The following is a 14772-nucleotide window of genomic DNA, read 5'->3' on the forward strand; positions in this document are numbered from 1 at the left end:
GGAAATTATGAACGGAGATGTTAACCAAGGCATCGAACTCCAACCAGAAACCACATTAGAAGAAGCTAAACCCACTCATTCAGGCCACAAAGAGGGAGGAGGAGGTCATGGTGGCCATAACGAAGACGACGAACCCATAGGGGACATCTTCATCCATCAAGCCATCCATACCATAGAATATGTATTGAGCACTGTGTCCCATACAGCTTCTTATCTCCGTTTATGGGCTTTATCTTTAGCTCACGCACGTAATTACAATAACAACGACAATAATGATTAAAATGAATTAAGTTTAACGTTTTTAATTTCGTTTTAGAGTTATCTGAAGTGTTGTGGAACATGGTGCTTCAAATGGGATTAGCCATATCGACTTATGTTGGAGGAGTTGTGCTTTTCTTCATTTTTGGGGCTTGGGCCGTCTTAACGGTGGCTATTTTGGTGATGATGGAGGGCTTGAGTGCCTTTTTGCACACTCTTCGTTTGCACTGGTAAATTAATTAATTGTTAAATATATAAGCGCCCCTCTTCCTGTCCATAGCCCAATTAATGTAGATGTGCAGTTCTGGTTGCATATTACACATCATCACACTTGGCTTGGCTTGTTAGTTGTTAGTTATTAGTGAGAAAACACAAAAATGCGAAAAGATAATGAATTTTGTTGTTTTACTTACTCTTAATGGTGACGATTTGGGAATCGGAGCATGTTATCAAAAAACTTTTAAAACAAAAGTTGTAGCAAATTTTGTTGTTAACAATATTGCTCTCTTGTATATTTGCTCTCAGATGCGTCAATATTGAGAAAAATACGAAAATTTTAAAATTTGATGAATTTCCTTGTTATACTATTAGCTAATGGTAACATTTGTGAATTGAAGCATGTTATCAAAAAACTTTTATAACAAAAGTTGTTGCTAATTTTATTCTTAACAATATTGCTCTCTTGTATTTTTGCTCTCAGATGCGTCAATATTGAAAAAAATACGAAAATTTAAAAATTTGATGAATTTCTTTGTTTTACTATTAGTTAATGGTAACATTTGTGAATTGAAGCATGTTATCAAAAAAATTTTTGAACAAAAGTTGTTGCAAATTTTGTTATTAACAATATTGCTCTCTTGTATATTTGCTCTCAGATGCGTCAATATTGAGAGAAATACGAAAATTTTAAAATTTGATGCATTTCCTTGTATTACTATTAGCTAATGGTAACATTTAGGAATCGGAGCATGTTATCAAAAAACTTTTAGAACAAAAGTTGTTGCAAATTTTGTTATTAACAATATTGCTCTCTTGTATATTTGTTCTCAGATGCGTCAATATTGAGAGAAATACGAAAATTTTAAAATTTGATGCATTTCCTTGTATTACTATTAGCTAATCTTAACATTTGGGAATCAGAGCATGTTATCAAAAAACTTTTAGAACAAAAGTTGTTGCAAATTTTGTTATTAACAATATTGCTCTCTTGTATATTTGCTCTCAGATGCGTCAATATTGAGAGAAATACGAAAATTTTAAAATTTGATGCATTTTCTTGTTTTACTATTAGCTAACGGTAACATTCGGGAATTGAAGCATGTTATCAAAAAAGTTTTTGAACAAAAGTTGTTGCAAATTTTGTTCTTAACAATATTGCTCTCTTGTGTATTTGCTCTCAGATGCGTCAATATTGAAAAAAATACGAAAATTTAAAAATTTGATGAATTTCTTTGTTTTACTATTAGTTAATGGTAACATTTGTGAATTGAAGCATGTTATCAAAAAAATTTTTGAACAAAAGTTGTTGCAAATTTTGTTATTAACAATATTGCTCTCTTGTATATTTGCTCTCAGATGCGTCAATATTGAGAGAAATACGAAAATTTTAAAATTTGATGCATTTCCTTGTATTACTATTAGCTAATGGTAACATTTAGGAATCGGAGCATGTTATCAAAAAACTTTTAGAACAAAAGTTGTTGCAAATTTTGTTATTAACAATATTGCTCTCTTGTATATTTGCTCTCAGATGCGTCAATATTGAAAAAAATACGAAAATTTAAAAATTTGATGAATTTCTTTGTTTTACTATTAGTTAATGGTAACATTTGTGAATTGAAGCATGTTATCAAAAAAATTTTTGAACAAAAGTTGTTGCAAATTTTGTTATTAACAATATTGCTCTCTTGTATATTTGCTCTCAGATGCGTCAATATTGAGAGAAATACGAAAATTTTAAAATTTGATGCATTTCCTTGTATTACTATTAGCTAATGGTAACATTTAGGAATCGGAGCATGTTATCAAAAAACTTTTAGAACAAAAGCTGTTGCAAATTTTGTTATTAACAATATTGCTCTCTTGTATATTTGTTCTCAGATGCGTCAATATTGAGAGAAATACGAAAATTTTAAAATTTGATGCATTTCCTTGTATTACTATTAGCTAATCTTAACATTTGGGAATCAGAGCATGTTATCAAAAAACTTTTAGAACAAAAGTTGTTGCAAATTTTGTTATTAACAATATTGCTCTCTTGTATATTTGCTCTCAGATGCGTCAATATTGAGAGAAATACGAAAATTTTAAAATTTGATGCATTTCCTTGTATTACTATTAGCTAATGGTAACATTTAGGAATCGGAGCATGTTATCAAAAAACTTTTAGAACAAAAGTTGTTGCAAATTTTGTTATTAACAATATTGCTCTCTTGTATATTTGCTCTCAGATGCGTCAATATTGAGAGAAATACGAAAATTTTATAATTTGATGCATTTCCTTGTATTACTATTAGCTAATGGTAACATTTAGGAATCGGAGCATGTTATCAAAAAACTTTTAGAACAAAAGTTGTTGCAAATTTTGTTATTAACAATATTGCTCTCTTGTATATTTGCTCTCAGATGCGTCAATATTGAGAGAAATACGAAAATTTTAAAATTTGATGCATTTCCTTGTATTACTATTAGCTAATGGTAACATTTAGGAATCGGAGCATGTTATCAAAAAACTTTTAGAACAAAAGTTTTTGCAAATTTTGTTATTAACAATATTGCTCTCTTGTATATTTGCTCTCAGATGCGTCAATATTGAGAGAAATACGAAAATTTTAAAATTTAACTAATTTTTTGTTTTACTAGTGTTAATGGTAACATTTGAGAATCGGACTACTTTATCAAAAAACTTTTAAAACAAAAGTTGTAGCAAATTTTGTTCTGAGGAATATTGCTCTCTTGTATTTTTGCTCTCAGATGCGTCAATATTGAGAAAAACACGAAACTTTAAAAATTTGATGAATTTCCTTATTTTACTAGTAGCTCATGGTAATATTCGGGAATCGAAGCATGTTATCAAAAAACTTTTAAAACACAAGTTGTAGCAAATCTTGTTCTTTACAATATTGTTCTCTTTCACTTTTCCTCTCAGATATGTTAATATCGAGAAAAATACGAAAATATGAAAATTTAACTAATTTTTTGTTTTACTAGCGTTAATGGTAACATTTGAGAATCGGAGTACGTTATCAAAAAACTTTTAAAACAAAAGTTGTAGCAAATTTTGTTCTGAGGAATATTGCTCTCATATATTTTTGCTCTCAGATGCGTCAATATTGAGCAAAATACAAAAATTCAAAAATTTGATAAATTTCGTTCTTTTACTATTAGCTCATGGTAACATTCGGGAATCGAAGTATGTTATAAAAAAACCTTTAAACAAAAGTTGTAGCAAATTTTGTTATTAACAATATTGCTCTCTTTCACTTAAAAATACGGAAATATGAAAATTTGATAAATTTGTTGCTTTTTCAAGTAATTGTAATAATCGGGAATCGAAGTATGTTATAAAAAAACTATTAGAACAAAAGTTGTAGCAAATTTTGTTCTTAACAATATTGCTCTCTTTCACTTTTGCTCTCAGATGCGTCAATATCGAAAAAAATACGGAAATATGAAAATTTGATAAATTTGTTGCTTTTTAAAGTAATTTTAATAATCGGGAATCGAAGTATGTTATAAAAAAACTATTAGAACAAAAGTTGTAGCAAATTTTGTTCTTAACAATATTGCTCTCTTGTATATTTGCGCTCAGATTCATCAAAATCGATAAAAATACGAAAATATGAAATTTTGAAAAATTCGTTATTTTACTAGTCTGTTTTTAAATTAGGTGGAGCATTTTAAATTTCTCACCAGATTGACCTTGCACGTGATTGGTTGAATACCAGGAAAAAGTTTCACACACAGGCAATTTTGAATTTTGATTTTGTAAATAAATAATAAATACACTCATAACATCAATGTTAATTTGTATGTTTAGTGTTGACGATAACAAACGAAAATAAATACACTAATAAGTAATAAAACAAATAATAATACTTATTAATTTAAATTTACCGCTAAAATATCTAGTGATATTTTCTGGTGATATTTCCTAGTGTAAATCTGACTTTCGGATTCACTCGTCCAAGTTTAAAAACAGACTATAGCAGACAATGGTAGCACTCGGGAAACGGAGCATTTCATAAAAAAACTTTTAAAACAAAAGTTGTAGCAAATTTTATTCTTACCAATATTGCTCTATTCTACTCTTGCTCTCAGATGCATCAATATCGAGAAAAATACGAAAATTTAAAAATTTGATAAATTTCTTTGTTTTACTATTAGTTAATGGTAACATTTGTGAATTGAAGCATGTTATCAAAAACCTTTTAGAACAAAAGTTGTTGCAAATTTTGTTATTAACAATATTGTTCTGTTGTATATTTGCTCTCAGATGCGTCAATATTGAAAAAAATACGAAAATTTAGAAATTTGATCAATTTCTTTGTTTTACTATCAGTTAATGGTAACATTTGTGAATTGAAGCATATCAAAAAACTTTTAGAACAAAAGTTGTTGCCAATTTTGTTATTAACAATATTGCTCTCTTGTATATTTGCTCTCAGATGCGTCAATATTGAGAAAAATACGAAAATTTAATAATGTTATGAATTTCTTTGTTTACTATTAGTTAATGGTAGCATTTGTGAATTGAAGCATGTTATCAAAAAACTTTCTGCACAAAAGTTGTTACAAATTTTGTTATTAACAATATTGCTCTCTTGTATATTTGCTCTCAGATGCGTCAATATTGAGAAAAATACGAAAATTTGATGAATTTTCTTGTTTTACTATCAGCTAATGGTATCATTTGGGAATCGGACCATCTTATCAAAAAACTTTTATAACAAAAGTTGTAGCAAATTTTGTTCTTAACAATATTGCTCTGTTGTACATTTGCTCTCAGATGCGTCAATATTGAAAAAAATACGAATATTTAAAAATTTAATGAATTTCCTTGTTTTACTATTAGCTCATGGTAACATTTGGGAATCGGAGCATGTTATCAAAAAACTTTTAGAACAAAAGTTGTTGCAAATTTTGTTCCTAACAATATTGCTCTGTTGTATATTTGCTCTCAGATACGTCAATATCGAGAAAAATACGAAAATATGAAAATTTAACTAATTTTTTGTTTTACTAGCGTTAATGGTAACATTTGAGAATCGGAGTACGTTATCAAAAAACTTTTAAAACAAAAGTTGTAGCAAATTTTGTTCTGAGGAATATTGCTCTCATATATTTTTGCTCTCAGATGCGTCAATATTGAGCAAAATACAAAAATTCAAAAATTTGATAAATTTCGTTCTTTTACTATTAGCTCATGGTAACATTCGGGAATCGAAGTATGTTATAAAAAAACCTTTAAACAAAAGTTGTAGCAAATTTTGTTATTAACAATATTGCTCTCTTTCACTTAAAAATACGGAAATATGAAAATTTGATAAATTTGTTGCTTTTTCAAGTAATTGTAATAATCGGGAATCGAAGTATGTTATAAAAAAACTATTAGAACAAAAGTTGTAGCAAATTTTGTTCTTAACAATATTGCTCTCTTTCACTTTTGCTCTCAGATGCGTCAATATCGAAAAAAATACGGAAATATGAAAATTTGATAAATTTGTTGCTTTTTAAAGTAATTTTAATAATCGGGAATCGAAGTATGTTATAAAAAAACTATTAGAACAAAAGTTGTAGCAAATTTTGTTCTTAACAATATTGCTCTCTTGTATATTTGCGCTCAGATTCATCAAAATCGATAAAAATACGAAAATATGAAATTTTGAAAAATTCGTTATTTTACTAGTCTGTTTTTAAATTAGGTGGAGCATTTTAAATTTCTCACCAGATTGACCTTGCACGTGATTGGTTGAATACCAGGAAAAAGTTTCACACACAGGCAATTTTGAATTTTGATTTTGTAAATAAATAATAAATACACTCATAACATCAATGTTAATTTGTATGTTTAGTGTTGACGATAACAAACGAAAATAAATACACTAATAAGTAATAAAACAAATAATAATACTTATTAATTTAAATTTACCGCTAAAATATCTAGTGATATTTTCTGGTGATATTTCCTAGTGTAAATCTGACTTTCGGATTCACTCGTCCAAGTTTAAAAACAGACTATAGCAGACAATGGTAGCACTCGGGAAACGGAGCATTTCATAAAAAAACTTTTAAAACAAAAGTTGTAGCAAATTTTATTCTTACCAATATTGCTCTATTCTACTCTTGCTCTCAGATGCATCAATATCGAGAAAAATACGAAAATTTAAAAATTTGATAAATTTCTTTGTTTTACTATTAGTTAATGGTAACATTTGTGAATTGAAGCATGTTATCAAAAACCTTTTAGAACAAAAGTTGTTGCAAATTTTGTTATTAACAATATTGTTCTGTTGTATATTTGCTCTCAGATGCGTCAATATTGAAAAAAATACGAAAATTTAGAAATTTGATCAATTTCTTTGTTTTACTATCAGTTAATGGTAACATTTGTGAATTGAAGCATATCAAAAAACTTTTAGAACAAAAGTTGTTGCCAATTTTGTTATTAACAATATTGCTCTCTTGTATATTTGCTCTCAGATGCGTCAATATTGAGAAAAATACGAAAATTTAATAATGTTATGAATTTCTTTGTTTACTATTAGTTAATGGTAGCATTTGTGAATTGAAGCATGTTATCAAAAAACTTTCTGCACAAAAGTTGTTACAAATTTTGTTATTAACAATATTGCTCTCTTGTATATTTGCTCTCAGATGCGTCAATATTGAGAAAAATACGAAAATTTGATGAATTTTCTTGTTTTACTATCAGCTAATGGTATCATTTGGGAATCGGACCATCTTATCAAAAAACTTTTATAACAAAAGTTGTAGCAAATTTTGTTCTTAACAATATTGCTCTGTTGTACATTTGCTCTCAGATGCGTCAATATTGAAAAAAATACGAATATTTAAAAATTTAATGAATTTCCTTGTTTTACTATTAGCTCATGGTAACATTTGGGAATCGGAGCATGTTATCAAAAAACTTTTAGAACAAAAGTTGTTGCAAATTTTGTTCCTAACAATATTGCTCTGTTGTATATTTGCTCTCAGATACGTCAATATCGAGATAAATACGAAAATTAAAAAATTTTACGAATTTTTTGTTTTACTATTAATTAATGGTAACATTCAGGAATTAAAGCATGTTATCAAAAAACTTTTTGAACAAAAGTTGTTGCAAATTTTGTTGTTAACAATATTGCTCTCTTGTATATTTGCTCTCAGATACGTCAATATCCAGAAAAATACGAAAATATGAAAATTTGATGAATTTCGTTGTTTTACAAATTGTTAATGATAATTGCTCTCTCGTACATTTGCTCTTAGCATATATTTTTAACAGTAGTGTTTAGCGTTCTGGAAGCAATAAGTATTAGTTTGAAAACAGTATCTAGTCTTTTCCAAGCAAGTTGTTGCCTTTTTCTGCAATATCTAGCATTTTAGAAGCGGTAGGTAACTTTTTGAAATAGTATTTCTTCTTTCCAAGCACTTAGTAGTGTTTTGGCAACAATATTCATCATTCTGAAAGTAGCTAATAGTCTTTTGGAAATATTATCTTACTTTTCCAAGAAGATAATACTTTCTGCCAGCAACATTTAGTATTCTCCAAGCAAGTCCTAATCTTTTCAAGTAGTATTTAGCATTCTGACAGCATTAGGTAGCTTTTTGGCAATACATATCTCATCTTTCCAAGCAGTTATTAGTCTTTTCCAGCAATATCTAACATTCTAGATAGGTAGCAATTTCCCCCTCCTCCTATCCACAGTCCATATTTTCCTTCCAGTTGCATATTTATAATCTTTGTTTTGTATTTTTTATTTAGGGTCGAGTTCATGAGCAAATTCTACGAGGGTCTGGGATATCCCTTTCAGCCGTTCAGTTTCAAGTTGATTATGGAGGAAGATTCGGAACCCGCGGATTAAAACTCCAAGAGATGCCTTAATATCGTAGTAAATAAAATAGTTTATAGTTGTTGATGAAAAAAATGAATTAAATAGAAATTTATTTGCAATACGAAATAAGACGATGTTTTTATTTCCTTATTCAGATTATTTTCGGGTTATTTAAGGCGACTTATTGACTCTGCTTAATGAGGTGACACGCTCTGTGGCTCTATTACGTGATTTACATTGAAATTTCAAGATAACTCCTCACCTAAAGCTAAAAAATTTAATTCATCACAAAACTAATGGTAACATTCGGGAATCGAAGCATGTTACAAAAAAACTTTTAGAACTAAAGTTGTTGCTAATTTCATTCTTAACAATATTGCTCTGTTGTACATTTGCTCTCAGATATGTCAATATTGAGAAAAATACGAAAATTTAAAAATTTAACGATTTTTTTTGTTTTACTATTAGCTAATGGTAACATTTGGGAATCGGAGCATGCTACAAAAATACTTTTAGAACAAAAGTTGTAACAAATTTTGTTCTTAAGAATATTGCTCTCTTTCACTTTTGCTCTCAAATACGTCAATATCGAGAAAAATACGAAAATATGAAAATTTGACAAATTTTTTGTTGTACTAGTGTTAATGATAACATATGGGAATCGGAGCATCTTATCAAAAAACTTTTATAACAAAAGTTGTAGCAAATTTTGTTCTTAACAATATTGCTCTGTTGTATATTTGCTCTCAGATGCGTCAATATAGAGAAATATACGAAAATATGAAAATTTGATGAATTTTTTGCTTTACTAGTGTTAATGGTATCATTTGGGAATCGGAGCATGTTATAAAAAAAATTTTATAACAAAAGTTGTAGCAAATTTTATTCTTAACAATATTGCTCTCTGGTATATTTGTTCTTAGATTCGTCAATATTGAGAAAAATTCAAAAATTTTATGAATTTCCTTGTTTTACTATAAGTTAATGGTAACATTTGGGAATTGAAGCATGTTATCAAAAAACTTTTAAAACAAAAGTTGTAGCAAATTTTATTCTTAATAATATTGCTCTTTTGTATATTTGCTCTTAGATTCGTCAATATTGAGACATATACAAAAATTTAAAAATTTGATGATTTCCTTATTTTACTATTAGCTAATGGTAACATTTGGGAATTGAAGCTTGTTATCAAAAAACTTTTAAAACAAAAGTTATAGCAAATTTTACCCTTTACACATTGCTCTTTAACACTTTTGCTGTCAGATGCATCAATGTAGAGAAACATTCAAAAATATGAAAATTGGAAAAATTCGTAGTTACACAAGTTGCTAAGGCAAGAAAGAGTAATACGAGCATGATACAAAAAAACTTTTAGAACAAAAGTTGTAGCAAATTTTATTCTTAACAATATTGCTCTGTTGTATATTTGCTCTCAGATGCGTCAATATTGAGATAAATACAAAAATTTTAAAATTTGATACTTTTTCTTGTTTTACAAAACTTTTAGAACAAAAGTTGTTGCAAATTTTGTTATTAACAATATTGCTCGCTTGTACATTTGCTGTGAGATGCGTCAATATTGAGATAAATACGAAAATTTAAAAATTTGATGAATTTTCTTGTTTTACTATTAGCTCATGGTAACATTTGGGAATCGGAGCATGTTATCAAAAAACTATTAAAACAAAAATTGTAGCAAATTTTGTTCTTAACAATATTGCTCTGTTGTATATTTGCTCACAGATACGTAAATATCGAGAAAAATACGAAAATATGAAAATTTGACGAATTTTTTGTTTTACTAGTGTTAATGGTAACATTCGGGAATTGAAGCATGTTATCAAAAAACTGCTAGAACAAAAGTTGTAGCAAATTTTGTTCGTAACAATATTGCTCTCTTGTATATTTGCTCTCAGATACGTCAATATTGAAAAAAGTACGAAAATATGAAAATTTGACGAATTTCTTTGTTTTACTTAATCTTAATGGTAACATTTGCGAATCGGAGCATGTTATAAAAAAACTTTTAGAACAAAAGCTGTTGCTAATCTTATTCTTAACAACATTGCTCTCTTGTATATTTGCTCTCAGATTCGTCAATATTGAGAAAAGACAAAAATTTGATGAGTTTCCTTGTTATACTATTAGCTAATGGTAACATTCGGGAATCGAAGCATGTTACAAAAATACTTTTGGAACAAAAGTTGTAGCAAGTTTTATTCTTAACAATATTACTCTCTTACACTTTTGCTCTCAGGCATAGATATATCGTGAAAAATATAAAAATGTGAAAATATGACGAATCCGTGTCATTGATTTTATTTGAACCCATGAGATCAGCGAACATGTCTTTTAATCTTCACACATAAGTGACTTAAGTCACCTTGTGTAACATCAAATAAGCGAGTAAATATTGGCAGGCAGACTAACCAGAAGGGTTCTCTTGAACACGCAAGACACAATCAAATATATAACCTGTAAAACATGCCTTTGACCAAAGCAAACCACAGTTTCTACCTCTTCCGACAAATACACAGTGTAACCACTTCATGACCAACCTCAGTTATCCAAACGCAACCGCATGTTGCATTACTCTTGGGTGATTTTAATAGCCGTCATGAGCAGTGAAGAAATTATCGAAGAACCTTGATAAGTGCCTAAAGTTGATATCAACAAACAGCAAAAAGTACTGTTTGGAAGGTCCAAGGAGTGCATCCCCTGTGGATATCGGAGAGATGTCTCAGGATGATGTGAAAACAGCGATAACCTTTGTCAAAGCTTCGAAACCTTGAAAAGTTGGTGCAGTGCTTAGGGAAATCACGACAGGAAAGACACTCGACAGAATGAACCCAGACTAATCTTAATAAATAACGGAAAAAAATCTTTGGCTAGCCAGATTCTTTAATGATTTGACGAATTAGTTGTTGCTTGTAAATGGTTGATGGTAACGCTAGAGCATCTGTGCAAATTTCATTCTTACCAATATTGCTCTTTTATAGTCTTGCTCTCAGATGCGTCAATACTGAGAAAAATAAGAAAATATGAAAATTTGAAGAATTCGTTGTTTTACTACTAATTAATGGTAGCATTCGGGAATCGGAGCATGATACAAAAAAACTTTTAGAACAAAAGTTGTAGCAAATTTTATTCTTAACAACATTGCTCTCTTGTATATTTGCTCTCAGATTCGTCAATATTGAGAAAAATGGAAAAATTTAAAAATTTGATGAGTTTCCTTATTTTACTATCAGTTAATCGTAACATGCGGGAATTGAAGCATGTTCCAAAAAAACTTTTTAAACAAAAGTTGTAGCAAATTTTATTCTTAACAACATTGCTCTCTTGTATATTTACTCTCAGATTCGTCAATATTGAGGAATATGGAAAAATTTAAAAATTTGATGAATTTCCTTATTTTACTATCAGTTAATCGTAACATGCGGGAATTGAAGCATGTTCCAAAAAAACTTTTTAAACAAAAGTTGTAGCAAATTTTATTCTTAACAACATTGCTCTCTTGTATATTTGCTCTCAGATTCGTCAATATTGAGAAAAATGGAAAAATTTAAAAATTTGATGAATTTCCTTATTTTACTATCAGTTAATCGTAACATGCGGGAATTGAAGCATGTTCCAAAAAAACTTTTTAAACAAAAGTTGTAGCAAATTTTATTCTTAACAACATTGCTCTCTTGTATATTTACTCTCAGATTCGTCAATATTGAGAAATATGGAAAAATTTAAAGATTTGATGAATTTCCTTATTTCACTATCAGTTAATCGTAACATGCGGGAATTGAAGCATGTTCCAAAAAAACTTTTTAAACAAAAGTTGTAGCAAATTTTATTCTTAACAACATTGCTCTCTTGTATATTTACTCTCAGATTCGTCAATATTGAGGAATATGGAAAAATTTAAAAATTTGATGAATTTCCTTATTTTACTATCAGTTAATCGTAACATGCGGGAATTGAAGCATGTTCCAAAAAAACTTTTTAAACAAAAGTTGTAGCAAATTTTATTCTTAACAACATTGCTCTCTTGTATATTTACTCTCAGATTCGTCAATATTGAGAAATATGGAAAAATTTAAAAATTTGATGAATTTCCTTATTTCACTATCAGTTAATCGTAACATGTGGGAATTGAAGCATGTTCCAAAAAAACTTTTTAAACAAAAGTTGTAGCAAATTTTATTCTTAACAACATTGCTCTCTTGTATATTTGCTCTCAGATTCGTCAATATTGAGAAAAATGGAAATATTTGATGAATTTCCTTATTTTACTATCAGTTAATCGTAACATGCGGGAATTGAAGCATGTTCCAAAAAAACTTTTTAAACAAAAGTTGTAGCAAATTTTATTCTTAACAACATTGCTCTCTTGTATATTTACTCTCAGATTCGTCAATATTGAGAAATATGGAAAAATTTAAAAATTTGATGAATTTCCTTATTTCACTATCAGTTAATCGTAACATGTGGGAATTGAAGCATGTTCCAAAAAAACTTTTTAAACAAAAGTTGTAGCAAATTTTATTCTTAACAACATTGCTCTCTTGTATATTTGCTCTCAGATTCGTCAATATTGAGAAAAATGGAAAAATTTAAAAATTTGATGAATTTCCTTATTTTACTATCAGTTAATCGTAACATGCGGGAATTGAAGCATGTTCCAAAAGAACTTTTTAAACAAAAGTTGTAGCAAATTTTATTCTTAACAATATTGCTCTCTCTCTCATTTTTGCTTTTACATGCGTCAGTATTGAGAAAAATACGAAAATTTGATGAATTTTCTTGTTTTACTATTACCTAATGGTAACATTTGGGAATCGAAGCATGTTACAAAAAAACTTTTAGAACAAAAGTTGTTGCTAATTTTATTCTTAACAAAATTGCTCTCTTGTACATTTGCTGTCAGATGCGTCAATATTGGGAAAAATACAAAAATATGAAAGTTTTATGTTTTTCGTTGTTTTACTAGTAATTAATAGTAGCACTCGAAAATCGGAGCATGATACAAAAAAACTCTTAGAACAAAAGTTGTAGCAAATTTTACTCTTACCAATATTGCTCTGTTGCATTTTGCTCTCAGAAGCACTAATATTGAGAAAAATAAGAAAATATGAAAATTTGATGAATTCGTTGTGTTACTAGAAGTTAATGGTAGAAACAAGATACTGCTAATAGCATTCTGGATCTGCATATAGAACACTATTTATTGCTTCTAGACGGCTAAATACTGCTGAAAGAAGCAAGATACTGTTAAGAGAATTCCGAATCTGCTTGCAAAAGGTTACTTATTGCTTCCAGAAGGCTAAATATTGCAGGCAGAAGTAAAATACTTTTAATAGAATTTTGGATCTGCTTCCAAAAGACTACTTATTTCTTCCAGAAGGCTAAATACTGTTGGTAGAAACAAGATACTGTTAATAGCATTCTGGATTAGAATAAAAGTTGTAGCAAATTTTGTTCTTAATAATATTGCACTCTTGTATATTTGCTCGCAGATTCGTCAATATTGAGAAAAATATAAAAATTTAATCAATTTCCTTGTTTTACGATTAGCTAATGGTAACATTCGGGAATCGAAGCATGTTACAAAAATACTTTTAGAGCAAAAGTTGTAGCAAATTTTGTTCTTAATAATATTGCTCTCTTGTATATTTGCTCTTAGATTTGTCAATATTGAACAAAATACAAAAATTTAAAAATTTTATGAATATCCTTGTTTTTTATTAGCTAATGGTAACATTCGGGAATTGAAGCATGTTATCAAAAAACTCTTAGAACAAAAGTTGTTGCTAATTTTATTCTTAACAATATTGCTCTCTTTCATTTTTGCTCTCATATACGTCAATATCGAGAAAAATACGAAAATATGAAAATTTGACGAATTTTATGTTTTACTAGTGTTAATGGTAACATTTGGGAATCGGAGCATGATATCAAAAAACTTTTAAAACAAAAGTTGTAGCATATGTTGTTATTAACAATATTGCTCTGTTGTATATTTGCTCTCAGATTCATCAATATTGAGATAAATACAAAAATTTAAAAATTTGATGCTTTTTCTTGTTTTACTATTAGCTAATGGTAACATTTGTGAATTGAAGCATGTTATCAAAAAACTTTTAGAACAAAAGTTGTTGCAAATTTTGTTATTAACAATATTGCTCTCTTGTATATTTGCTCTCAGATTCGTCAATATTGAGAAAAATGGAAAAATTTAAAAATTTGATGAATTTCCTTATTTTACTATCAGTTAATCGTAACATGCGGGAATTGAAGCATGTTCCAAAAAAACTTTTTAAACAAAAGTTGTAGCAAATTTTATTCTTAACAACATTGCTGTCTTGTATATTTGCTCTCAGATTAGTCAATATTGAGAAAAATTGAAAAATTTAAAAATTTGATGAATTTCCTTATTTTACTATCAGTTAATCGTAACATG

The 14772-nt window shown here is 28.5% G+C and overlaps 1 protein-coding gene across 4 annotated transcripts in view; it reads left to right on the forward strand.

The window, feature by feature from the left end:
• Window positions 1-8447, forward strand: part of LOC111420099 (V-type ATPase subunit a family protein Vha100-2) — a 38961-nt gene extending 30514 nt beyond the window's left edge. For all 4 annotated transcript variants that reach the window (XM_023053007.2, XM_023053011.2, XM_023053008.2 and 1 more), the window contains 3 exons: window positions 2-248; window positions 317-488; window positions 8249-8447. In XM_023053007.2, the coding sequence (XP_022908775.2) occupies window positions 2-248; window positions 317-488; window positions 8249-8348 (519 nt within the window). In that variant the 3' untranslated portion in view covers window positions 8349-8447. The remainder of the gene's footprint in view (window position 1; window positions 249-316; window positions 489-8248) is intronic.
• The last annotated feature ends 6325 nt before the right edge of the window (window positions 8448-14772 follow it).

The sequence above is a fragment of the Onthophagus taurus genome, chromosome 10 (assembly GCF_036711975.1).
Source record: "Onthophagus taurus isolate NC chromosome 10, IU_Otau_3.0, whole genome shotgun sequence".
Taxonomy (NCBI): Eukaryota; Metazoa; Arthropoda; class Insecta; order Coleoptera; family Scarabaeidae; genus Onthophagus; species Onthophagus taurus.